General features: G+C 47.1%; 1 protein-coding gene and 2 long non-coding RNA genes across 3 annotated transcripts; 2 read left to right on the top strand and 1 right to left on the bottom strand.

Annotated features, from left to right (window-relative positions):
* Positions 1-3,950: 3,950 nt before the first annotated feature.
* Positions 3,951-19,552, top strand: LOC144736513 (uncharacterized). The gene is made up of 3 exons (XR_013588767.1): positions 3,951-4,037; positions 8,036-8,114; positions 19,308-19,552. It is a non-coding gene; the product is annotated as an uncharacterized LOC144736513 (long non-coding RNA).
* LOC144736536 (interferon-induced very large GTPase 1-like) lies at positions 10,463-18,914 on the top strand. The gene is made up of 3 exons (XM_078619085.1): positions 10,463-13,849; positions 14,405-14,708; positions 18,891-18,914. Exons 1-3 carry the CDS (start codon positions 10,533-10,535, stop codon positions 18,912-18,914), a joined length of 3,645 nt encoding a protein of 1,214 aa, XP_078475211.1. The 5' UTR covers positions 10,463-10,532.
* Positions 19,553-20,477: 925 nt separating the features above from the next.
* On the bottom strand, positions 20,478-27,227 carry LOC144736568 (uncharacterized). Its single transcript, XR_013588774.1, has 3 exons — positions 27,151-27,227; positions 22,077-22,489; positions 20,478-20,758 (listed from the first exon to the last, which is right to left on the bottom strand). It is a non-coding gene; the product is annotated as an uncharacterized LOC144736568 (long non-coding RNA).
* Between the last annotated feature and the right edge of the window lie 758 nt (positions 27,228-27,985).

The following is a 27,985-nucleotide window of genomic DNA, read 5'->3' as shown; positions in this document are numbered from 1 at the left end:
TTCCTCCTTCTCCTTTTGTCCTCCATACGGGCCCTGCGGGTATCTTCGAAGAAGGAGGTGGCATGGTGGACTGTGTGCCGCCAGGAGTTGCGATCAGCTGCTTGTGTTGCCCACTGACGGTGATCGATGCAGCAAGCAGTGAGGGACTTCTTCACTGCTATACCCCACACTACTACATATGTAATGCGGGCGTAAGCGACCTTCCGGATGTGACGTCACGGGGGGTGGAGTCATGTGACGTGGGTGGAAGGTTCGGGTCCTTAAGCGGGTAAACCGGAAGGGGAAGTCAGTCGGGTGTGAGCGGAAAAGAGTGAGGCCACGCGGGCGAGTGAGAAGAGGGGGGGGCACCGACGGCCATCGGGAGCCAATCCCGAAGACAGGAGGAAGCTGCGGAGTGGTGTGCAGCTGCAGAGGAGACAGCCAGAAGGGCTGCGTGTTAGAGGCAGCGGTGTGGCTGCCAGGTGGAGCTGCGGAGAGAGAGAGAGAGACAGCACGAGGCTGTCAGAGCTGCGGAGAGAGAGAGGGAGACAGCACGAGGCTGTCAGAGCTGCGGAGAGAGAGAGGAGTTGCAGCGAGTACAGCCAAGGGGGGCTGTGTGAGAGAAACAGCAGCGGGGCTGCTGTTGTGGATCGGGCCGACATCGGAGTCAGCACCGTGGAGAAGCTACAGAGTAGAGACAGCCGTGTGGGAGTACAGCACGAACCGAATAAAGGACACTGAGCCAGACATCGTGGTCCAGTCGTTTATTACACATACTACACTATACACTAAACTACTATACACTACTGTACAATACATAACTATAGCCTACACTTTACACTATGATACACTACACTGTAATACCCTCCAAGATACACTACACTATATACTACTATACCCTATACTATGCACTACTATGCAGTACACTATGATAGCCTACATTAGACACTACACTATACACTACACTAGACACAGTACATTACACTACATACACTCCACTATACACTACGCCACTATACACAGTACTCTACTATACATTACACCACAATATACTACTAAACTACACGATATACTGCACTACTATACACTACACTACACACTACCCCACTATACACATTACCATACACTACACTGTTATACCCTACATTATGCACTACATAACCATATAACACTACACCAATATACACTACGATACACTACAATACACTACACTACTATACACTACACCACTATAATCTACACTATACACGACACCACTATACACTACACTATACACTACACCACTATAAACTACACTATACATTACACCACTATATACTACGCATTACACTACACCACTATATGCTACACTATACACTACACCACTATGTACACTACACTATACACTACACTACTATAAACTACACTATACACTACACCACTATAAACTACACTATCCACTGCACCACTATACGCTACACTATACACTACACCACTATAAACTACACTATCCACTACACCACTATACGCTACACTATACACTGCACCACTATACGCTACACTATACACTACACCACCATACACTACACTATACACTACACCACTATACACTACACTATACACTACACTATAAACTACACTGCACCACTATACGCTACACTATACACTACACCACTATACACTACACTATACACTACACCACTATACGCTACACTATACACTACACTATACACTACAGCACTATATACTGCTAAGTGAATGCTCAGCACATTGCGCTGTAGAGCACCACAAGGAGGGGTTTTCTACGACCGGTCACCGCGTCTGAATTTGCCTTCTTTAAGGTCAAATTACCTAGCCGGCCACATAGACAAACCTCCCCCAGGTAGCCTCTAGCAGTCTGTAGGGGAAAGTGCTGTTACACACACTCAAAGCTTTCCCAGGTAGCTTATCGCAGGCTGTAGGGGCAAGTGCTGTTACACACACACAAAGATCCCCCGTGTAGCAGGCTCTAGGAGCAAGTGCTGTTTAGTTGGACTCAGAGACTTAAATAGAATCATACAGACCTTTAGAGATCTGTATGGTTCTATACAGATTCGTAGATACCCACAGCAACCAAGAGACTTATATAGACGTATACAGACCCATAGAGACCCGTAGACACTCACATAAATCCAGAGACCCATACTGCTCTCAACGCATGGCGTTGATTCTAAACGTGGAGAGAAATAACCGGAGGACCTGGAGACAAATCCACGCGACCACCATGGGGAGAGAGAAAGAGACGCAAATTCCACATACACAGCAGCAGGCATAGTCAGATGGGGATCGAACTGACGACCTCCTGCGCATCAGGCAAGGGAGATAACATCTGCTGACCACACTGGCCATAGAATCACACATAGTGAGGGTCACTCACGACCTCCTGCACCACAGGCGAGGGACGTAGCATTTCATAGCCACCGTGGCGCCCCTGGATCGTCAGCTGTAGCATCAGCTCGGTTCGACATACCTTTGTAACACTCTTTATATATTTATCATACAAACATTTATATCCCTCCACTAACATTCACAGCATATGTGACAAAGGTCGAGACATGGAGGTGTGGTCTCCCCGTCTCTCTGGCTCACAACTTCTATAAGAGACGGGGGCACGGCACGCAAGCTGCACACCGCCTTCCTTCGCCTGCAGTGAGTGAGTCGCTATTTGTGTGTCTGTGTATCGGTGTGTGTGTGTGGTCCACTCAGCCTCTAATGGGTACCTGGTGCGGTGTGTAATCATCGCCATTGGGGAGACAAAGGCGGTCGGGCGTGGTGCTAGCCACCCACCCACTCGTGTGCCGTTCCGGCCTTTATAGGTGCTTGCTCACAGCACTTGCCCCGATAGTCTGTTCAGGCTATACGGGGAATATGTCTTTGTGTGAGTCTGTGTGTGAGTCTGTGTACGTTCGCCTGTGTGTTTGTGCGTGAGTCTTTGTGTGTTTGAGTCTGTGTGTGATGGGTCAGTTGCTGAGAGCTTGTATAAGTGTCCATACCTGGGCAGTGTGCTTATGACCAGCTCTAGTTTGACAGCAGAGGGTTCACTCCGAATAATTCGAGCGGCATTATCTTGTCATCAGCTGCGTAATGATGATGTGTGGAAACTACCTGGTCTCTCGCTCCACAAAAAGCTGCAGGTCTTCTCGGCCACGGTCATGCCCTCCCTTCTACTACGCTTGTGAAATATAGACTCTCTTTACGGAACATCTACGTCGATTAGAAACATTCAGGTTGGCCTGCCTACGATCCATCCTGGGTTTAACCAGGCTGGATTGTGTGAGGAGCTCGCAAATCCTTGAGATGTCTGGACACAGTCCCATCGGTGAGCTCCTCCGGCAAACAAGGCTGCATTGTCTGGGTCATGTAGCCCGCATGCCCAGCCACCGCATGCCAAACCAGCTTTTGCTCGGCCAGATAGAGAGGGCTAAATTGGCGCGATACGGACTGGAGAAGGGATGGAGTAATGTGTTACAAGAGAATGTGGAGCTGAGTTGACTTGCCGGTGACTGGTACCAGCGGTGTCAAGATCGGCCTCTGTACAAGAGGCTCGTGAAGCACGCTACTGAGCAGTGCCAGGCTAGGTGGACATTGAGGCTACTGGGCAGTTGGAGGCAGTCGCCTTCCAGCAACAGAGGGCAGAGGAGCGACGCTCCCAATTACGAGCAGAGCGCAGGACGGCGAAAATATAGAAAGTGTGCACAATAGGGGGCACAGGTGGTGCATCGGCCAGTCATGTCAGACAGCCAACCCATGGCACCTGCTGGGTTTATCCAGTGACCTCCTGCCAGTGGACGTTCGACCCTTCACGTGGCCTTAGTGCAGTCTGTCACAAGCGCCGTGGTGAAGTCACCGCCACTTAGTGGCGAATGTCGGGTATTGCTGTAAGTCTGTGTTGATTGTGTGTTTGTGAGAGTCTCTGTGTGTGTGTAACTTCACTTGTCCCTACACTCTGTTACAGGCTACACGGAGGAGGAAAGATTTGACTTCGTCTTTGAACCGACTGGGCTCGGATCACCCCGACACGATGGAGCAACGCGACGCAGGTGCAGAGACAGCAGCAGGGAGCGAGATTAAACATTCACTAACAGATGTTATCTCTCTCCCCTGGTGGACAGGAGGATGTGGGTTCGATCCTTACGATGTGCGAGTATGTGAGCAGTGTGGCTAGGAGATGTTATCTCCCTCGCCTGGTGTGCAGGATGTCATGGGTTCAATCTCCACCCTGACGATGCCTGCTGCTGCTCTTTTCTATGTGCGAGTCTGCGTCTCTCCCCATGGCAGTCGCATGGATTTGTTCGGTTTCTCTCTCCACGTTTAGAATCAACATCGCGCGTTTAGAGTCTTATGCGTCTCGATAAGTATCTGGGTCTCTATGGACCTCAATGTATTTCTATGGGTCTGTCTCTGTGGGTATCTTTGTCTCGGTGTGTCTCTATGAATATGGGTCTCTGTGTGTCCAAGGGCGTGACGTGGGTAACCAATTCTGGCGTCACAAATGAAATGAAGTCCGCCAGGAGGAAGTGTGGTGTGGGGAGGTTGGTGATTGTTGGGAGGCGAGGGCACAACAACCCAAGGCTCACTCAGATTTAATGGGTTTTAGGTCTTTATTTTGCTCTCACCTTAGATGACGGGAAGTGTGGTTGTTGCGATTTAGCCCCAGCCCCAGCAATGCCACACAGAAACCCTGCCTTATTGCTACAACATCCGTGGCCTTCAGCCAAGGCCGTAGCAATGGAGTCAACATTGGGGGGGACCAAATCTTCCAGGGGGTCTAGGGGTCCCCCCCCAGAAAAAAAAATCTAAATTTAAAAACTATTTTTCTGCCTAAAATATGAAAAAATTCAATGTACAGCACTACACATAACACTGAACTGTGGATGAGATATTTCGTCATCCTTGCTCTCAAGATCGCAATAAGGTTACATGGGTACAAGTCTGACTCGACTTATTCAATTACATGTAACATTCACAATAAGGCAAGTGGCAGGCTTCGTTGTTAATTTGGCCTCATATTTATCGTAAAAATGTACCAGCATTATAAAGGCATTTACAGCATTATAACATCCATTCTAACATTATAACAGCATTCCCATTATTATAAGAACATAAACGAACTTAAAGACAATGCTTCTTAAAGTCCCACAATGAAAAGATACACCTGTCTTCACGGAGATTTTATTTGTGCCTCCATTTTGTACTGCATCAAAACAGGAAATTCCTGTGTACACACACCCCCCACCTGCCTTGAGGCAAACACCTGCCGTAAGGCAGAACAAGGCCCCTGGGCTGCAGGTACTGTGAGGCCCCCAGTAATATTTTCAAAAGGAAAACAAAGTAAAAATAAAATAAAAGTTATTTTACAAGGCTAACAACAAATAAAATTCAGCATTCACAAATGAAATAACTTTTCACGTCATCTCTGGAGGCCTTCCAGCTGGCAGAGGCCCCTGAGCTGCAGCCCCGACAGCCCGTGCCTTAATCCGGCCCTGGACCCCATTCAAACCGTTAGTGGCATGGTCTCAGCGAGCTGATGAAAGCTGCAAGAGAGAATTTCATCATCGCTTGCGGTTGGGGTTGGCATCGTCCCCCACTCCTCCTGATGTCGAGGGGAAATGGGCGAGGTTTTGGAATGTAGTTCATGCATCTGCAATGGCTGCTTTGGGTACACAGTCCAGACTTCCCCAGAGACCCTGGCTGACAAAGGAGGTGTTCAAGCTGCCTGAGAAAAAGCGACTGGTCCACTCTCATTGGCTACAGCATCCCACGTCAGAGAATGAGGAGGCTTACCGCAGCCTTCGCTCGGAGATTCGGAGAGCCGTGAGGTACTGCAAGGATGGTTGGTGGTTGCATGTTGCTGAGAAGATGGAGTCTGCCTCAATGGCCTGCGATCACAAATCGCTCTTTAATTCCATACAAAAAGAGTAACCTGCAGTACCACACCTATTACCATCATTAGGGGAAAGAACGGTGATCAAATCTCCAACCCCCAGCAACAAGTTTGCAGATTTGCTGAGCATTTCTGTGAGGTCCTGGGGGAGGGGAAATCCCTCAGCCAGGAAAACAACGTGGGACAAAGTGGGGATGCGGTGCCTCAAATATTGGAGGAGGAAGTCACCCCCTGGGAGTGGCTGGCTGAGGTGCCATCTGTTGAGGAAGTACTGAAGGCGATCCAGAATCTAAGACTAGGAAAGATACCGAGCAGAGATAATCTCACAAGCCAAATGTTGAGGGAGGGTGGCCGTTGTGCACAGACTGCCCTACATGACATCATAACAACAGTCTGGACCATTGGACGGGTTCCACAGGATTGGAAGGATGCCCTGCTGGTCCCCCTCTTTAAGAAGGGGGACCGCACAGACTGTAACAACTACAGGGGCATCTCACACCTCAGTGTGCCGGGAAAGGTCCTGGCACAGATTATTCAACATTGCCTTGCTAGGCACGCTAAGGAGAGACTTGTGGAGCCCCAATGCGGTTTCAGGAAAGGGCAGTCCTGCACAGATGCCATATTTTTTGTCCGTCTGCTACAGCAGAGATGTAGGGAATTCCAACAAGACCTACATCTCTGCTTTATTGACCAGGTCAAGCCCTATGATACCATCAGTAGGCCTGGGCTCGGGGTTGTTATTCGTGCTTTCGGAGTCCCTGACCCTCTGCTCACGATCATTAAGGACCTTCATGATGGTGAGCGTGCCCGGGTAAACTACGTGGCTGGGAGTCAGAGCCATTCCCTGTCCACCTTGGGGTGCAACAGGGATGTCCTCTGACTCCCAAATTATTTTACATATATTTTGACGACGTAGTTCGTGAAGCCTTCAATAGCTGTACCGGAGGAATTTCCATCTGGTACAAATACAATGGGAGGCTGATCATTGCCCAGGTGCGGTCAAGGGATGGCTCCCTATTGCTCAACCATGTTATGTATGCCGATGATCTGGTAATTGCTGCTCACTCAGAGGAGGAGTTGGAGGCGCTGCTGCTGAACCTGGAGCTTGCCACCAAGAGGTGGGGCCTTACCATCAGCCCCACCAAAACTAAGCACCTGCCTGGGTATTTTCTACCATCGGACACTCCACCCCCACAACTTCCAGTTGGTGATGGGGCAGTTGTGGAGACAGTGGAGAGTTTCCCATACCTTGCCAGTGTGCTAATGACCGGCTCCGGTTTAGCAGCAGAGGTCTCACTCCAAAACGGTCGAGCCACATTATCTTTTCATTGGTTGCGTAACACTGTGTGGAAGCTACCTGGTCTATCACTCCGCATGAAGCTTCAGGTCTTCTCGGCCACGGTCATTCCCTCTCTTCTCTACGCTTGCGCCCCCCTAATGGAACATCTTCACTGGTTAGAAACATTTAGGATGGCCTATTCCCACCACGGGGCTTAGGGCGTGCCGGCTGGCAAATTATTTATATCTTAAACCCCACCGTCCGAGAGCCAAATCCCCCGCAAGTGCGAGCACGCGGAGACTTTTATATATAAGAAAGAAGAAGAAGAGAAGATGGCAGCCGACCCATTAATCATTATTGCGCCCATACACTATGAAGCCAATTCAGGGGCATTGCGATGGAGACTGCCCTGTTGGGTTGAGCCAAATTCCTGGTGTCAGAAAACCATTGGACATTCCTCAGAGGAATCCGCGAAGTAACACCCGACAATGAGACCGGTCGATCCTAATCAAGACACTAGGTGTGTGTGAGTTTATTCAATCGTCGGGGCAATAGGGGTTGGTGTGGCGGGGTGTGGGGCCAGGGTGCGATTGTGGGGGGGGGACGGGGGTGCTGCGATGTTGTGGCATCACATATCGTAGGGTGGTGTATAGTGAAGTGTATTGTAGTATATAATGTAGTGTATATAGCATCTGAAAGCGCACGATACAGTGGCCATCTTTGTTCTACAGCCAGCCATAAGCCACTGCCACTGCTGCAGCGAGGATGTTGATCGCAGGCTAAGTGCATTTGTAACCCAGAGCGCGAGAGTCAAGGCAAGCTCAGCCGCTGTGCGATCGCATGTCAACTAACCAACAAGCACGCTGTCGTTCTAGGGGCACTCACTCAAGACGACCCAGCCACGGATGGCGATGAGGATCCGGTCGAACACCCACAACAACCTCGGTTTAGCAGGTACTCTTCCTATTTTGGTAATATTCCGATTGCCACTATTCCTATTGAGACTATACATTTTGCTACTACAGTATTCATATTGGGACCATTCCTGTTCGTACTAATCCTATTGGTATTATCCCTATTGACAGTATTCATATTGGCACTATTCCTATTGGGACTATTCATGTTGCCACTCTCCCTTTTGGCACTATTCCCGTTAGTAATGTTCCTATTGGTACTATTCCTATTGGTACTGTTTCTATTGGGACGTTCCCTATTGGTACTGTTCCTATTGGTCCTATCCCTCTAGGTTCTATATCCCCCTTGCCAGGAAATGTTATCTCCCTCGCCTGGTGTGTAGGAGGTCGTGGGTTTGATCCCCACCCTGACGATGTCTGCTTCCGCTGTTGTTGTCTTTTTGGATTCTGCGTCTCTCTGTCTCCCCGTGGTGGTCACGTGAACGTGTTTCCGGGTCGTCTGGTTTGTCTCTCCACGTGTAGAACGGACGTCACCACGCGTTCAGGAGGATTTGGCCGCTGTACATTTCCACGCGATAAGCCACTTCGTTGAGCCACCATTTGTGATGACCAGGTCACTTCTGAAAATAAATTAGGTCACAAACAAGTTTTTGAATGCCCGCACTTTTATTTGAACTCAACATTTTAAAATACATTATTTTGACCCCAGAATTAATCAAATTACATGTGCTAAATAAAAGTGGGTGGCTTGCATAAATACATTTAAACACATCGAAAGGAAGCCACCCACTTTTATTTAGCACATGAAATTGTATTAATTCTGGACTCAAAATAATAAAATTTCTACTTTTGAGTGCTAATAAAAGGGTGTGCGTTGAAAACTTGTGTTTATACCTATTTTTTTCCTTTAAATATAGTTTAACTTTTCAACTGTTATGCTATATTTCCAGGTAAGACCCGCTAGAACGATATAGATGTTCTTCAGAAGTAACCTGGCCACAAATGATAGCTCAACGAAGTGGCTTATCACCATGTGGTTATTTATAGCAGCCAAATACTCGAAGCACATGTTTCTAATTGTGGAGGGAAGACCGGAGGACCCGGAGAAAAATCCCTGCGACCACGGGGAGAACGTGAACACTCCAAACATACAGCGGGCATCAGGGTCGGCATCGAAATTCCAAATTGCTATGGCAGGAACTTCGCACAAAGTGGTCCCTATTGTATGACCCTGTAGAGATAAACAATGATGGCTTGCCGATGTCAACCCTTGTACCTACAATAAATAAAGCCATGCACATTGATATACAACTGTCTATGAAATTAAAGGTTGATAGCACGCAGCACAAAGAATGGCTATTACAATTTGAACAATGATCACCCCGATTTCAAAGTAGTGAAATTACATTTAGAACAACACGATACGTATGACGCGTTTAATTATCGTATTTGCCATCATTAAGTACTGTACTGTATGAAAGACGGTAAGACACATCTAGACTGCAATGGTGTAGCAATGCGCGCATATGCACAATGGTGCATATCGCGACACAGTGTTTATAGTGCATAGATTTAGCCCTTTAACTGAAAAAACTTTAATCAACAATCATGAGAACATTTCAGCAATGAAAATAGGGATGACGTTTAGTTGTAAATCATGATCACGGTTCACCTGCTCGGCGCGTTGGAATGGGAGTGACAAAGCAAACGATAATACTATTTATTAAGACTATAACTCCGTCATTATTTCAGCAATAGTAATTAGTATTGGCATTGTTGGTAGCGCGCTAAGAGGGAGCCACAGCGGGCCACTTCGGTGCCATGCCGAGCGGTGAGATAAGCGCCTTTCATTGGTCATAGGCTCCCCAACAGCCGCTGTGATTGGACAAGACGTTCCCCCACATTGCTGGGCGCAACCATTCGTGATTTAATATGGGGGGGGGGGGGTGACAGATTGTAAGAGCGTTAATTATTAAAATAAAGTAAAAACACAAATAGGCCCAGGAATCGGTGGGACCTGGATCGTTTTTTTTAATGAAATCTTAAATTGCCACGCGAGACGAGTTCGTAGATCCAAAGATTTGAAAGAAAATAACAAGACAACAAGGCGAGGTCAATAAAAGTGTGCATAAAGAGCTATACAGCTTTACACTTGGTACAATGTAATTAAAGGTTTAGTTAAAATAAATATTATAATTCTGAGTAAATTCGTCAAGAGTGTAATTAACATTCGTGACGTTATTCGTTCTCCCCTTTCTTTAAATCTGGCAGCACTGCAGCTCTCTCCGCACCGCGTGGCCTTGCCCATTGTGCCAAAAACAAATCCACTTTTCAAACTCTCCTGGAAGACCTTGACCTGTGGAAGTATTACCCACAAAAACTCTCACTCAAGGACGTCTTACAAGTATCGGTAAGCAACACCAAGAGGGAGCAGCCAAACTCCTTGCAAGACGTCGCCATGCACTTCCTTCACGGCATTTTTGCGGCAAATTCAAATTCTCGAACGACAGAGCTCAGCTCCGGGAACGTTTTAGCTGAGGCCCAGCCGGCAGAACCTGAAAGCGAGTTCGCGTTTCTAACCAAATGCCACACAGCCACAACCCTTGGGCGTAATTCTATCAGCATATTGGATCTGACAGCGGCGGTCTTCCTGTGTGCTGACCGGTGCTTGCAACAGGCGATTATGGTCAAGATGTCTCTGTGCCAATTTGCATTGCCACTGTTGCTGCCCGACTCCAACAAAGGCAAACTCACCTTCTTGCTGTGGGCCATGCGTTCCGTGACTCATATTTGGAGACCTCACGGCAAAATGAGCAGCCGAGGCCATGTCGAAGATTCCATGGCCAGAGCGCAGATGCCCATGGTATCCTTCGTACGGATCGGGAACTGCAAAGTGTCCAAATCGGAGGTCCTCAACATGTTCCTGAGCAATAGCCCGCACGATTTATTCGTTCACCAAAACATGATATGCAGGGATTTGCCAAGAAACATTTCAAACGGTGTGGTGGAGGTTTGCTTTAGCCTGCCACGCGGCAATGAAAACTCTGACCTCTTCCCAGATATAGTTGCCATTTTAAATCTTCGTGGTGATGCTAAAGATAGCCTGACCCAATTCCAATTCTTGAAAATGACATCGGGGGCGCTCTTCGTATTCGTGGAGGAACTTGGAGAACGCGAACGCACCTTTTTGACCTCAAACTTCGAGCAGAATTCAAAGCCATTTCTTGTACTAGACTCGGAAAGAGCTGCAGAGGAGGAAACAAACAAAAACCTACTGTGCGTCGGCAAACATCTGAAATTGGAAGAAAATAACGTTTTTTTTGGGAAAGATTTCAGAAGTAATGCGTTCAAGGAAACGTTTAAAAAATTCGTCGTTGGCGCCGTGAGGAACATCGAGTCCAAGAAGAATAGTTTGCAAGAAGCCATTGGGACTGCCGCAGCGCTTAATATCGTCATTGACGAAGGGGAAAATGATCTGCGCATCATCAGAGAGTCGGTAAAAAACGTCACAGATTACATCACGAAACACGGCACGTGCTCCATCAAAGAGATGATGCTTCCGCGTCAGGACAAGCTGTGGCGTGACTGGGCAGACCTAGACAAAGAGCAGTGGTGCCGGAACAAGATCAGCAAGGGGAGTTGTGAAGAATACCGCGCGAAGATCGAGACAGAGAAACGCAAACTTCGGGAGCAGCAGTCCAAGCTGGAGCTCTCCCCGCCAATGGAGATATTTGTCCACGAACTAACAAAGCCATCCAAAACGAACCTGCTCTTTCTTCAGTGCTTGAAAGTAGAACTCGATTCGTTGTCAAGAACCCCAGGACTGTTGCCTTCACTGGGTGTGGAGCATTTCATGCGAGAATTGGCACAGATCTACGAGGCGTCCAAAGCTTGCGACACGGCTCCCCCTGGATCCCCGGCGCTGCCGTCGGTCATGGCGCAGCTCCTCCTCGACGGCTTTCCCATGGAGCTCATGGACGGCGATGCTGGCTGCATCCCAATGGATTGGGTGACGGACGTCCTGGACGAAGTCCGCCGCATGCTCGGCGAAGAGGTGCGCGTTCTCGTGCTGTCTGTGCTCGGCGTGCAGAGCACAGGAAAGTCCACCCTCCTCAACATCATGTTCGGCCTCCAGTTCGCCGTGAGCAGCGGCCGCTGCACGCGGGGAATGTTCGCGCATCTGGTGCGCGTAGACGACCTCCTGAGGGAGACACTGCGCTGTGACTTCTTCCTGGTGATCGACTCGGAGGGGCTGAGGGCCCCGGAGGTCTCACCACGCCGTCCGACGGTAGAGCGCGACGCCGAGCTGGCCACGCTGCTCATCGGCCTGAGCGACATGGTGCTGTTCAACCTCAGGGTGGAGAACGCAGAGGAGCTGAAGGACATCCTCAAGACCGCCCTCCACGCCATTATACGGATGATTGATGCCGGGAGGAAGCCCTCCTGCCTGTTTATCCACCAGTGCTCGGGGGATCTGTCCGTACACGACAAAAACGCAGAGGGTCGGGAAAGCATCCGCAAGCTGCTGGAAGAGAGCACGGCTGTGGTGACGAAGCTTGAGGGCAAGGAATTAGTCAAGCAGTTCTCTGAATTCATGGAGTACGACGTGGTCAACGACAACTTCTACTTGCCGGAGCTCTGGACCAGCGGCTTGCTGGTGAAGCCCATCAGTTCCGAGTACAGTGACAAAGTGCTTGATCTACAGAAGTACATCTTGGAAAAGTTTAAATCCAAGAAATCCACTCACACTCTGTCAGAGTTCAGTGATTGGTTGAACATCATATGGACCGCTATGAATAAAGAAATATTTATGTTCAGTTTCAAGAACTTCCATGTTATCAACCCCTACATCCAACTGTGCAGTGAGTACTCTGCCTGGGAGGAGAAGCTCAGCGACAGGGTAAATTCCTGGCTGAACGTCGCAGAAAACAGAATCTCGAACTCAAAACCCACGGAGCTTGACGAGTTGTGTGCTGAACTCGAAAGCAAATTGAAGAAGGAACTTTCAGAAAACCAAGGGCAATTTGAAATGCTATTACAGGATATATTTGACAAATCTAAAGATTTGCACTTGCTTCTGAAATACAAAAAAGACTTTTTGGACAGTTACAGAATGTTTACAGAAAAAGTTATTTTTGAAGCTCTTGAAACGTATAAAAATAAACGTGTTGAAGCTCTTCAAAAATATGATAGGCGTGAAAATAGCCAACACTATCATGCGTTCGTGGTAAGCCACTTCACACAACGGATCGTTAAGTGCATTCAACAACTCCTGCAGAACTACAAAAACAATTGCGCTGAACTTTCCGAAAACTCTTTTCAAGGTGATTTCAGTCGAATTTGGTCAGAGTCAGTGTCTTTGCTTAAAAATGAGGAAATAGAAGCTGATGTAAAAAAAATATTGTCCAAAGATGACAATTGTCGAAAACGCTTAAGTGCTGGACCATTGTGCGACTTGGGGAAAACAGCATTCGTCATCAGGGACACGGAACACAAACTGTCAACAAGTGAAATGCACCGTTCATGGACGAGCCTCTCCACCTTCGTAGGTGATGTCGTGAGAGATTGCACCGCCTTTATAGAAGGCTATGCCAGCACGAAGATCAGTTACAGTTCCAAGCAGTGGGACGAGCTACTGGCGCACATTGATTCGCTGTTGAACGCAGAGTACAAAGGGTGCAATGCTCCACTCAAAGTTGACATCAAGCTGTACGTTTGTTCTATCGCTGTAGAAGCATTCACGCGACTGGACGAGGCGCTACTGGAGCACAAACTGTCAGACATAAGGAGCACTGCCCGGGACCTTTTGGGGCAAATGTGCCAAAGTGGGAATGAAATACAGAACATCGCTGCCGCCTTTAGTCAATGTTTCATCAAGCCGGCCCTTGGGAGAATTATCCATCAGCATTTGGGGACAAGGCTCGTGAAAATGATCAGAGAAAAAAGCAACGCATTTTCGAGTCGTAAACACCTACAGATGAACGTCCTCTTATACGTGCTCATGGAGGAAGACTTTGCCCTGTTTTTAAATTTCATACGCTCTCATGAAGATGTCACACACGACTGGGTGAAGAACTATGTCATCCACATTTGCAAGCAATGTAAATTCTTAAACTGGCATAACATCTGCCTGGAGAAAAAAAACATTTTAGAAGAAGTCAAATCAAAAATTGAGAACTCAGTGACGGCAGCGAAGGCAGCACAACCCATCCCAGCAACTGTAGCCGATCTCTTCCACAGCCTAAAAAAATTACTCGACAAAGACGTCGTGTTCCAGCACGTGGAGCTGCTGAGAATGTTCGATCTGTACCCCCTCGTTGACGCCCAAAGCCTTGAGAGACTTTCGGCCGCAGTCGTCACCCACCTGGGGGCGGTCATTTGCGAAGTGCAGCCAAACTGCAGTGACACCTGCGACGTTGAGAAGACACTGAAAGACCTTCGCGTGAGACCACATCGGCAGCTGCTGTGGATGCTGCGAGGCTGCGGTCAGCAGTGCCCACTGTGTGGAGCTCCCTGCGATCGCGGCGGAGGCAACCACAGGGAGCACGCGGCCACGGTTCACTATCCCCAGGGGTTCAAGGGCTGGAGGCATCACGACGGGACATTCATGTGCGACGTGTGCACCACCTCCATGGTGCGGAAAAAGAATGAACGGATGGGTGAGCATACGTTTTACAACGCAGACACGGGAAAGATGCCCGTAAAATTCAATACGTTTTCTAAAACCTGGGACATCCCACCAGATCCAGACATGGAAAATCCCCTCTTCTGGAAGTTAGTCTTGCACCAATTCAACGAGCAGTTGGCCCAGCATTATGGGGTTGGCAATGCGAAAATACCTGCTGAATGGGGAATGGTTACAAGGCAATGTGTGGAGGATGATTTGAGTGAAAGATATTTTGGTCGGACTGGTGTGTTGGACAAGATCATCAAATGGGTGAAACAAAAGAGCCCAATTACCATCACAACAAAACCGCCCTCAAAAAATACAAAAACCTCTGACTGCTGAAATAGTGGCAAGCCCAAGACCCTTGATCGCCCTAATCGAGGGTCCGCAGAGTGTTTTCTTATCGAATGCATTTCAGTGGGGTCAAAATTTTATTAAATAACCCAACACATGGAATTCATAAGAATGTGTTAAGTCTTTCCTCGTTATTCGCGATGAGGGATGCGTTACGGAGATACTCGAGAATAGCAAACTTCGTGGATAATGATATTGGCCTGCAATTTTTATTATTAATTCCTTTAACAAAAATACTTCAATCAGCTATTAAACATATGAAAATCATCTTATCATTTTATTTCATCACGTTATCTATAATCTGCGACACCACTGCAGATGAGATAAGTGAAGTGTGGAGGCCATGGGACAGATCCAGATGTTATGGGACAACTAATTGAGATGACTGGAAGAGTCCAGTTCCTCCACCAAGACTCCAGTTCCTCCACCAAGACTCCAATTCCTCCACCAAGACTCCAGTTCCTCTCCCAAGACTCCAGTTCCTCCACCAAGACTCCAGTTCCTCCACCAAGACTCCAGTTCCTACACTCGCTAAATAAATAACTTAGCGCAGGCATGTCCAAAGTCCAGCCCATGGGCCAATCACGGCCTGTGGTCAGATTTCATACGGCCCGCAGCTTCGGTCTTATAATGTGTTATTTATGGCTCGCTAGCTCTGTCAGAATAAATAAATCATAAAACTTTAAAGATGTAATTCCTCCTTTCACCACACGGTGGCAGCACCATCCTAATGCTATCTGGCTCTGCATCCGTGCCGAGAACCCTTCTCGAATCATTTCTGCCGTGGCGACTGCAAATAAAAGAGAAAAGTTGACAGGAGCGGTGGGAATTACAATACTTCACTGAAAATCGAGGCAATTGTGTTTGTCTACTTTGTACAGAGACGGTTGCCTTGTTTAAGAAGTTCAACGTAAAGAGACACTACGAGACTAAACATGCTACAACATACGACAAGCTAACAGGGAATGACCGCGCTGAAAAAGTGAAGCAACTCCAAGCTGCTCTGGCATCGCAACAGCGATTCTTCACGCGGGCCTGTGAGTCAAAGGAAAACATCAGCTACGAAGTGGCCATGTTAATAGCTAAACATGGCAAACCTTTTACTGAAGGTGCATTTATATCAAAGACTGTCATGAAAATGGTGGAGAACATTTGCCTCGAGAAGAAGCAAGAATTTATTAATGTTTGCCTGGCACGCAACACTGTGGCACAGAGAGTTGAGGACATATCGTCAGATATTCAGAGACAACTGGGGGACAGGGGAGTGGCTTTTGATTATTTCTCATTAGCCTGCGATGAAAGCACCGATGCATCTGACACTGCACAACTACTTATTTTTTAAAGAGGAGTTGATGACAACATGAACGTGACAGAGGAGCTGCTTCACCTCAAAAGCCTTAAAGGGCAAACCAGAGGAACAGGTTTATTTGTTTCTGTTTGTGAAGCTGTTGATGATATGAAACTACCATGGAGTAAAGTTTCTGGGATCATTACCGATAGTGCGCCTGCCATGGCTGGTGAGCGAAGTTGATTGTCCACACTGATCTGCAATAAAGTCAGCGAAGAAGCAGGTAACGCTATTAAACTTTACTGCATCATTCACCAGCAGGCTCTCTGCACCAAACATCTCAAATTTGACGATGTTATGAAACCAGTGGCAAAGGCAATCAATTCTATTCGCTCTAAAGCTCTATCCCACCGACAGTTTCAGCAGTTCTTGCGTGACATCCAGGCTGAATACGGTGACGTAATATATCACAACGATGTGAGGTGGCTAAGTCGGGGGTCCACACTGCGGCGATTTTTCTCTCTCAAAGAGGAAATTGGACATTTATTGGGTGAGAAGGGACAACCAATGGAAGAACTGTCCGATCCTGTATGGCTGGCAAATCTGGCTTTTTTGGTTGACATAACGAAGCATCTGAATGCACTGAATGTTAATATTCAAGGAAAAGATGAAGTGGTGAGCCAGCTATACGCTCACATCAAGGCCTTTGGAACCAAACTGCAACTTTTCCAAAGACATTTGTCCCAAACAGAGCCCTGCACCGCGCACTTCCCAGCTTTGAAAGAGGTCATTGACAGTTTCCCACAGGACAACATCGGTTGCGCAAATGAAGAGTTATGCAACAGCTATCGCATCTCTTTCTGTGGAATTTAACAAACGCTTTTGGGACTTTGCAGTTATTGAAAAGGACATGTTGCTTTTCTCTTCTCCCTTCTCCGTGGACCCTGATGATGCTCCTCCACAGCTGTCACGATGAGTGCCGCAGAAAACACCAGCAGTGTTCTCTTGTTGACTTTTACCGGCAGCTGGACAAAAGCAGGTTTCCAGAAATGCGGTCATTCGCTAAGAAAATGCTGAGCTTATTCGGCTCCACATATTTGTGTGTGCAAACATTCTCAGTCATGAACTTAAACAAGAACCAATTGAGGTCAAGAATGAGTGACTCCCACTTGTGTGACATTTTACGCATCTCAACCACTGCCCTCAAGCCAGACCTGTTTTATTATTATTATTTTATTATTTCCATTCTACGTGACTTTACCGAAAGAACCAAGAAGATGAATCCCTGCAGTCACGAAAGCTTTAAATCGAAATCAGACCTGGTCTCTTTACTGAAATATAGATCTCAGTATCACCCTTCTCATTAGTGTCAGCAAGTTATCTGTTCCTTGATCAATCTGAAATTGAGTGTTTTGAACGGTAACATCTGTCACTATTAACAGTGAAAAGCCTAAAGCACACTAATGCACTTGGACTTATGGCACTTGTTTTTATTAAACTCTTGAATAATATTTGGTTATAACTGTTGATATTATGTACCTGTAGATGTAACACAAACTATTGCTTTCTGAAAGATCTTGTAAAAGACAAGGGCAAATTAACTTGTTTTAAAGTGTAATGATAACAGACGACTTTGCATTACTTATAACTCCTGTTTAAAATGTTCACGAGGCAAAGATATTTAACTCATGGAAATGTAAGGTATTCTATACAGTTTGTTCAATGTTATCTGACTGAATGAAAGACAGAATTGTGTTTTTAGAGTTGTTCACGTCTGCCTGAGTGACTTATATTTGGTTACATTGTCATTTGAAAAATAAAAGGTAATTGTGACAATGAAAATTTTTTCTAACAGTGTATATTTTCACGTAACTTTTGTGGTTTAAAAAATGTCAGAAGGAACTATTGGCCCCCGGGCATCTTCACTTTATCAAATTTGGCCCTCTTTGCAAAAGGTTTGGACACCCCTGACTTAGCGAGTGTCCATGTTGGTTAAGTTATTTAGTGGGCGTCCATATTGGTTAAGGCATTAACACAAAGCGGTGCTCCAATCAACCTGAGCACAGTGATAGTATTAGGAAGCCACTGGAGCTATGCACTTTTAAATCTCATTGGAAACGAATTTCTTTAGAACCGCATTTAGTTTGTTGTCCTTCCCCTGCACCTCTGATTAGCACGGTTGGCTACGTACAGTGCAAAATAAGTTCAATGTACAGTACAGCAATATCTCGTCAACTACAATTTTGCCAACCATGGTTTCGAGTATTGATGCACAATATTACGTGTACCATTTTTGCCAACCACGGTACAGCGTTTTGCATAACCACGGTTTGGTTTTCCCTGCTACCCTTGATTAAGATGTAATTTTTGATATTTGTAATCCACTTAATTCTCTTTTGAGAAGCAGAGTGGATCGCGTCCATTCCTCCTTCAAAGGAGTGAAGACAGCAGCAATGGAGGAGTGTTTACAATGTGGTCAATGGTTTGATGCACCATTTGTGCATCAGGTGGCTGCATCGGCCACGTGTTGATTCGGTTGATAGTTGACCATTGGCGGTGCAGAAGGTTGAAACCGGGCGATTCGACGACAGGATCGCTGAGTGAGAGATGTTATGCCGGCCGCAGTCCAGACTTGCTTCCGTCTCTCGCCTTCATTTGTATTTGTGGCGTAAAGTGAGGCTACTGATGTGATCCGGAAGGGGTGATGTATGTTTCAAATCTCCAGCCGTGTTCAAGCATCTGCCACACCAGGGGCGCAGCAAGCGCGTTACCCATCACGCTTGCCCTGCGTGCCACAGTACTTGTCCGTGTCATTGAGTTGTTGTGCAGCGGTACGTTACATCGTAGTAGTGCTGTAATTTATACCTCGTGAAAGTTGTACCGTAACTACTGTGCAATGCCACTATTTTTTTCGTCCCCATCAGTAGTGGTGAAGGTGAAGCCTAATGTGAAGAAGAGGGCAAGGAGAGGAGGGTTGTGGTTGAGTTTGCTCGATCGTCCCGCGCCTGGAGAGACTGTGGCGTCGGTAGGACGTCATCTGAGCTGTGTGAGCGGAGGGCAACCTCCCCCCCCATCCCCTAACATCATCGTCATCAGCAGCGTCACTGTCAACGTTATCTGGACTTCACTATTGATATTAAAGGTTATTAAATGTATTTTTTGTTCACGATGAATGTAAAAATTGTATTTTGTTCATACAGAGTCACTGTGTGTTTGTATAGTACTGTATATCGTTCTCAAGTTTACTGAATGCGTAGGATGCGGTAGTTAGGCTTCAATACGAGCATCAACGCCGGCTGCGGGACATAACCCCCTATTTTCCATCCGCCTTTAGTCTTGCCAACCAACCAACCACGGTTTTGCCAACCGCAGGGCGGCAGGGGCAGGGGTTTCAGGGGCCTAACCCCCACGGTTGGTGAGGGATTGCTGCTAGCCAACCTTACCACGTAAGTCAGGGGTGGGGAACCTTTTTTCTGCCAAGGGCCATTTGGATATTTATAACATCATACAAAATTATCAACTTAAAAATTAGCCTGTTATATTTGGTAAAACATTGAATAACTCATCCCTAATGTGATGGCTGGAACTGATTCTCTTTGGTGAGGCGAGTGATGTTAGCTGGTGTTGACGATGTTGCTGCTACTCGCAACTGCTTTTCCAGGTTTGCTCCGAGATTTATTGAATCTCGAGTCCCGCCTGCGGTTGCCTTGGCAGGGCCACACCAAATGATTTTGCGGGCCGGACGTTCCCCAGCCGTGGTGTAAGTGAACCACTGTGGTCTTCTGCTCCTTCAACGGAAGAGGAACATGAGAACGACACGGAACTCCCTCGCGGAAACCCTCTCGTCACGGCCAGCAGACGTTGGCGTTTAGCTCCTGAACATATTGCGGCCATCGTGCGCAAGAATACTGTAGAATAGAATCCTGTTCACTTCATCTCAAGGAAAGTTGCGCTTAGGAGTTATTGGCCCTCAAGGCCCTTAGCTGATGGACCTCGATGTGGCTTTGTGTCATTTATTTTGGTCAGAAGAAAAAAAACAGAACTCTTGCCCCGTGTAAATGTTGTTCATTAACGACAGTGAATGCCAGTCCATATAAAGTTCCATTTTCAAGTTTATTTAGTTCAATCAGTTGAGCACTTTTGTACATGTGGGTGTGTGTGGGTTGGGAGGTCTGTGGGTTTATTTGTATTGTGTAGTGTTCGTGGTTGGGCGTGCAGTTGATCACCCACCCCCTCGTGTGCCATTCCAGCCTTCATGAAGTGTTCACGAACTGCACTCGTCCCAACAGTCCGTTAAAAGGCTATACGGGCTATCTTTGTCTTTATCTTCAACAGGTCTGGGAAATTGTGTTCGTATTCTTTGTTTCGACAGGCTCTGAATGAAACACAGGGCAGTAACAATCAGTACCACGAAAACAATCAACTCCACACAACCACTACAACTACAATCGTATACGTAAATGACTGAACACATCGTCCGTTTTCGTAGGGGGCCGTCCATAAAAGACGTCACGCGATTTTGGCCGATTTTTGACCCCCCCCCCTCATCCCACGGCGTCACAAAAAGTCAGACCCCCTTCAAATTTGACGTCACAAAGCTCTTCCCCCCCCCAGCCCATAATTCCATTTTGAAAATAAAACATGCTTCAAATCACTTTAAACTATTGCCATTGTAGTGCGTATTTAATGTGGCGATGCACTCTGATGTTGTAGGAGAAAACACGTATTAAAAAGGAGGCGTTGGAAAGCTGAAATTTTGCATAAAATTCACTTGAAAATATTCAACGTCTAAATAAAACTGCAGATGTTCAGAATATTATATTGAAATTCTTTTATAATTATAAAATATTAAAAGTAATTATAACAATAAAAAATACTTGAAACTTTGTAGTAGAACAAAGCAAAATGGAGAATACAATTATAACAATCACATACATATTAATTCCACAGAATGAAAAGCCCTGGTAGAATAATTAAAATGTAAATGTTTAATAACAATCATTCAATTTTTTCACAAAATTTATGCTTCTCCATTCTCCCATGGAGAAGCAAAATGTTCCTTCATGGAATAAATAAAAGGTGAACTTAGTACATTTAAATAATCAAATAGTTAATAATGAAAATTAATCAAAATTAGTGTTGTTACAGCAATTATATTGTTTATATTTATTTAAAGCTGCGCATTTTGATGTGACGTCGCATTTCTCAAACCCCCCCTCCCCCCCTCGTCACACATTGTCACAAATGTCTGACCCCCCTCCCCCTCCCTAGGTGTGTGACGTCATTTATGGACGGCCCCTAGCCAATATTACGATTCATTATTTTGTTTTTAGTTTTTGGCCACGTAGGAGTGATCTGGCCAAATTTGTATCATGAAACCCTCCACCACCCGACAGCCAAGCAAAATACGTCGTCACTCATTGCTGGAGGAGCAATGCTCGTGCTAAAATACCGACGTTTGCTAAGTTTGGTGTTGAGGATTGTTTACAAACTCAATCACCAGTGAGTTGAACTGAAATAATAGCAATTGGCACCTCATTCAACGCTTGTGCACCGAGTGACAATGTCATATTTTAACTGTGTCGGGTGGTGGAGGTTTTCACGTCACGTATTTTTGGTCCAATCGTTACCACGCGGACTAAACCAAACATAAATGATTAAGCTAATTGGACAAAACACGCCAGTGGTGTTACCGTGGATGCTGCACCTATGCTCGCCCCATCTGCTGCCGCTTCCGCAGTTGCTGCTGGAAACGGCGCAGGTTGCGCCGCAGCGCCATCGTAGCGACCCGCTTGCTTCTGCGCAGCGCCACGCCAAATGCAGGGCGACAGCGACGTCTGTGCCATGCGTCACCCGCGCCAGCACCGACAACAGCGCCAGCCCCGGCGCCATCCCCGGCCCCAGCACCGCCCCAGGCACCAGCCACGGCATCAACCAAGGCACCAGCGCCGGCCACAGCCCCAATGTCCACACCACCATCTCCGGCCGCGTGGTTCGCAAATCGCCGCTGCAGCTGAGGGCCTGGTATGCGGAAATCACCACCGGCGAAAACGTCCATGGAGGCGTCCATGTGGAAGGATCTTGAACTGTGCACACGAGCTCCGCTCTGTAAGCAAAGTGAGCGAGAGCACACAGCGCCACTGTGACCTCACGCGGGCCTTGTCATGTCACGTGGGCCTGAGATGTCACATGGGCTTGAGATGCCACGTGGGTCTGAGATGTCACGTGGGCCTGAGATGTCACGTGGACCTGAATTGTCACGTGGGCCTGAATTGTCACGTGGGCCTGAATTGACACGTGGGTCTTGTGATTTCACATGGGCCTTAGTTGCCACACGGGGTAGATCAACTGAGTGAACTCTGTATTGCAAGTCCAGCATGCAAACCATCACACCGCAGTGGCAGCAACACCATTCACTTGAATAAATCTCGACCAAAGTTGCTGCTGGGAATTATTGTCCCAGAAATGTCAATTGCCTGATTGGCCTGCATCTTGTTTTACTTAACTTGTTTGGCGTGAAGTAAGCTACAATGTATTAATTAGCAACAACAACAATGAATGTCAGTCCACATCAAGCTGAGGTCGCATGTCTGGCTTGTTAAACCGGGTGTGAACTGAAGAGACCAGTACGAGTCTCAATTTGGTCACCAGAATGAAAAAAACGACTTAATTACAAAGTACTGAGCAAGACAAGCGAATAGAAACCAGCACGAAAACAAATGAATGACAACATAGATAGGAAATACTACACACGCACAAATAAGCATTCGATTAAATACATTTCTTGCAACGAATATTGGGTCGGACAAATCGCTTTAAAAACATTGACAGCAAAGTTAAGTCACGGAGCCATTGAGCATAGAGACGAGAGTGATTATTTCTCTGTGCAAACAGACGGGGACATATGGTAAATAAAGCTGTCGCACAGAATCCACAGCTCGGCATCACCTTGTGATTTAGACAACCACTGGCTTCCCCGGGACAGCAACACTGAGTCCGTAGACTCTTTTTTCAGGAGGGTCCTGCTAACATTGGAATCTTTGGCCAACACCAATGGCGTTGTGTCCACGTGGTTAGCTGTGCGAGGAAGCCAGAAGGCCCGGGGGGAATCCCATGCAAAACGTGGAGGCAACACACAAACGCCACCCGCTCAACTCACTCGCACTCAGAATATAAGATCCCTCGTATAATCTTAATTTTAGAACTTTCGTGACTGCAGGAATTATTATTTGGTTCTTTCGGTTAAGTCACGTCTAAAGATAAAATAATAAATTAAATTGTTATTATTTAATTATTTAATTTAATTTATTATTTTATCTTTAGACGTGACTTAACCGAAAGAACCAAATAATAATCCCTCGTATAGCCTTCACCAAGTTGTTTGCGAGCACCTCTGAAGGCCAGAACATCACATGAATGCGTGGGTGACCAGCACCATGCCCGGCCGCCTTTGTCTCCCTCATGGAGATGTCTATGCATCGCACCAGGTACTCATTTGAGGCTGAGTTGACCTAGGGAAAGACCAGGACCGGTTTCAGATATGTATCAATGACGTTGGCCGTGAGTGGGAATCGAACTCATGTGGCGGGGTTCGTACGGCAGTGCGCTAAGCACGACACCACCGCTCCCCACACACTCAGAGGAACAGGCGGAGAGGACATGTACAAACGCCACAGAATGGACGTTCCAGTCGGGAATCAAACCCAGGCGCCTCTTGCTGCGAGGCACGAGCATCGCCACTGCACCCCCACCAGCCTGCCACCCAGGTGGAAGGATATGTTTGAAGCGATGGAACACCAGGTAACTGGGGCATTAGCAGAATATAATAATCTAGATCTGAACAATAGAATCAGGCGTTTTTGTCCAAGGTGCAATCCACTTGAGTGGCGTGGGACCATCGAGGATGCCCAGGGTTTGGGTCCTGCATGAACCCTCCTGTGCACAGGCGGCAGGCACACATCGCGGTTGAACACGGAGGACGCTTTCGCGACCATTATCATCCATAATATAGGTACTTTGGGTTAGATCGCGTCAATATATAAATGTGTCGTTAAACCAGCCACCACGCGACACAGCCAACTAGTACAGTACGGCTTAGGGGCCGTCCATAAATGACGTCACGCGATTTTGGACGATTCCCCCCCCCCACCATCGTCACACGGCGTCACAAAAAGTCAGACCCCCCCCCCCCTCAAATATGACGTCACAAAGCTCTGCCCCCCCCAAAACAAATATAAAACATGCTTCAAGTCGCTTTAAACTATTGTCATTGCAGTGCGTATTTAATGTGGCGCTGCATTCTGATGTTGTAGAAGAAAACATTGATTATAAAGTCTATTTAATTAAGTAGAACGTGTTGTCTATATTTATTAAAAGTTGCGCATTTTTATGTGACGTCACATTTCTCAACCCCCCCCCCTCATCGTCACACATCGTCACAAATGTCTGACCCCCCCCCCCCCCTAGGTGCGTGACGTCATTTATGGACGACCCCTTGTCACGTAAACAGAACGTGGCCAATTCGTGACGAGTTACAGCACACACCGGTGTGTCGGAGAGCCAACATTTACAATCGGAGTACGACACTTCGCCAGCAGCAGCAGTAACACGTCGTAGTGTGGCCCACACGCTCAGTCGCCACCAGAGGGCGGCCGGATGTGTCCCGTGACTTGCAAAGGGCACATGCTGTGTGTTCATGCTGCAGTTAAAAATCATCATTGGCGTCGTTGTTGGAGAGTATAAATTAAGGCCGTAGCCATGGAGTCAACATTGGGGGGGATACAATCTTTCAGGAGGTGTGGGGGTCCCCCCCCAGAAAAAAATATCTAAATTTTAAAACGAATTTCCTGCCTAAAATATAAAAAATTCACTAAAACATAGGATGGACTTTTTAATATTTTTTTACAATAATGTCTAATAGTGTATTATATTACATTGCTCTGTTTTATCTGTTTTACCTTTTCTTGTTTCATTGTATATAATGGCAGAGAAATTGGGAATTAATAAAGTACAACCATAACCACAATCATATAAACAGAAATCTATTTTATAGCAATAAATTGGGGGAGACATTTTGAGCATATTTGAATATTGAGGGGGGGGGGGTGTGTGTCCAATATCTATTATAGTTACCGCCTTGGTTCACTCTGCAAGAAACCGGTTCGTGCTGTACTTGGAACGAAATGGCCACGTTTCGTTTCCGTGGCAAACCTTGCTAAGTGGCTGTGTCGGGTGGCGGCGGGTTTAACGACACGTTTATATTGACTCGATCTAACCCAACAAAAACCTCGATTGTAAAGCCGAGGGCGACCACAGGGGTCAACAAAACAACCGCTCCCACACGCTCCGTGTCCTAGCGAGTCGATTTAAGGGTCGGGGGGGGGGGGCTGGGTTGCCAACACCACGCCCGGCTGCCTTTGTCTCCCCCAGTGTTACATGTTTTACAAACCGCGACAGCAGTTTACTCGTTGAAGGCTGAGTCGACCTAAGGGAGGCCCGGCTCAGATATTCACCACAGTTTCTCGTCGTGAGCTGGAATCGAACTCGGGTCACTTGGCTCACGGTAGCGCAGTGCGCTACCGTATACGATGGGGCGCTACCGCTCCCCATATATTCAGGGTGGCCCACAAGTAAGGACACACAGGGTTATTTAATTTATTTTAATATACTGGCATTAACGCATGTTAATTCTGTATTTTTAGAGATAATATTGAGTCTATTATTATTATTGTCTACATAGTGTCTTCTTTCTGTGAGGCCACATGAATCAGTCATTTACAAAACTCGACCACGAACCTGGAATGATTTGAAACAAAATATAATTGATGAACGTTCAAAGATGACACTCCTGGCATCTTTTAAAAAGTCCTAAAATTAATTTCAATACAGATGTCACGCATGCATTCATGTAAATGGAAGTCACTTTTAACCTTTGTTCAAATAAATTAAACAAATCAAAGTTATTTGGTAAAATAAATAAAAAATCCCCGTGTCCTGACTTTTGGGCCACGCTGCATATAACACGAACAAAACAAAGATCTCCCGGGAAGCCTTAACAGACTGTAGGGGCAAGTGCTGTTAGCGAGCACCTATGAAGGTGCCGGCATGGCACACGAGGGGGCGGGTAACTAGTACCACGCCCGGCCGCCTTTGTCTCCCTAGTGGCAATGTTTACACACCACACCAGGTACTCGTTTGAGGCTGAGTCATCCTAGGGGAGGCTCAGGACCGGTTCAAATGATCGTCACCGGTGTTGGCCGTGAGCGGGAATCGAACTCGGCTCGCCGGGTTTGTAACCGCTCCACGAACCGCTCCTCAACGTAAAACATGTCTCGCGCACGCACGCGCGTGCGTGCGCGTGCGTGCGTGCATTGGGCGGACAGGTTCTGAGCACCGAATTTCCCCTGCGATAATGAAGGAGCCAGGTTGTCCATTCTCTTTGGTTATTTCGGTAAAGTCACGTCGGTATAAAAGATTAAATAAATGTAATCACGACGTTTCGGGCGCAACACAAGCGTCCGTCATCAGGTGGGACAACCGCAGCAAGAAGCAAGTGAAGTGGGAAAATTGTTTCTTGCTCTGGTTGTCGATGGCGCGAGGTCCTTGGCCGCAATCTTCCAGGGGGGCGTCCATAATGACGTTTCGGGTGTTGCGCCCGAAACGTGATTTATTTTATTTTTCTACCCACGTGACTTTAACCGAAAGAACCAACGAGTATGGATTCCTGCAGTCACGAAAGCTTCAGACAAACGCGTACAACATGTTCACCTTGTTTGCTTTGGTTGTCGTTGTTGATGTTGCAACGAAGGGAGGAGATCTGCGACGGTTGTGAAACGGTCGGCAACCACGCGCACGTGCAGCGCGCCGGTTGGATGTTTATATCTCCCGGCGCGGCAGTTGAAACGGAAGTGAAAATTTAACAAATATTTAAAAACTAGCTTTTTTTCTGCCCGTCCAAGGAAGGGTTTTATTTTGCAGTGGATCTGAAATATTAAATAGGAAATTGTTCAGCTCATGATTATTAATGAGGGGCGGGGGGGTGGGTTGCCCCATGTGGAGTGACGTCACCCGCTAATGGTTATTGGGGAGGGGTGCGGCATGTGGAGTGACGTCACCCGCTCATGATTATTCATGAGGGGGGGGGTTGCCCCATGTGTAGTGACGTCACCCGCTGATGGTTATTGGGGAGGGGTTCGGCATGTGGAGTGTGCGCCCAGCACGCTGTGGGTTCACTCTCCACCACAGCGGCACGTGCTGTAACGAGTAACGAATTGGCCACGTTTTGTTCACGTGACAAACCCCTTACTAGTTGGCGGTGGCGGGTTTAACGACGCAACATTTATATATTTACGACATCTAACCACACACAAAAAAAAGCCCTCTATAATGGATGGAAAAACGTGGTTCGCCTGGCCGCTGCGTGCCATGGGACAAAGTGTGGGTATTGCTCGCCTCTTCCGAGACCGCTGGTAGGCACGGAAAGAAGAGTAGGCCAAAGAGCGCCACCCACTTCTGCAGCTCACCACCTTCTTCACTCGCGCTACGCCAGACGCGAGGGCAAGATGTGGGCCACGCAGTGACCGCGGTTGCCAATGTAGCAATT

The sequence above is a fragment of the Lampetra planeri genome, chromosome 61, assembly GCF_965212315.1.
Source record: "Lampetra planeri chromosome 61, kcLamPlan1.2.h2, whole genome shotgun sequence".
NCBI lineage: Eukaryota > Metazoa > Chordata > Hyperoartia > Petromyzontiformes > Petromyzontidae > Lampetra > Lampetra planeri.
This window is presented reverse-complemented; position numbering and strand designations above follow the sequence as displayed.

Coding starts and splice junctions, on each gene's coding strand:
- LOC144736536 (XM_078619085.1), top strand. CDS start 10,533: ATGCACTTCCTTCACGGCATTTTTGCGGCAAATTCAAATTCTCGAACG. Junction 13,850..14,404: donor GCGCTACTGGAGCACAAACT/GTCAGACATAAG, acceptor TGACGCCCAAAG/CCTTGAGAGACTTTCGGCCG. Junction 14,709..18,890: donor ACGTGTGCACCACCTCCATG/GTGCGGAAAAAG, acceptor TTTGTGCATCAG/GTGGCTGCATCGGCCACGTG.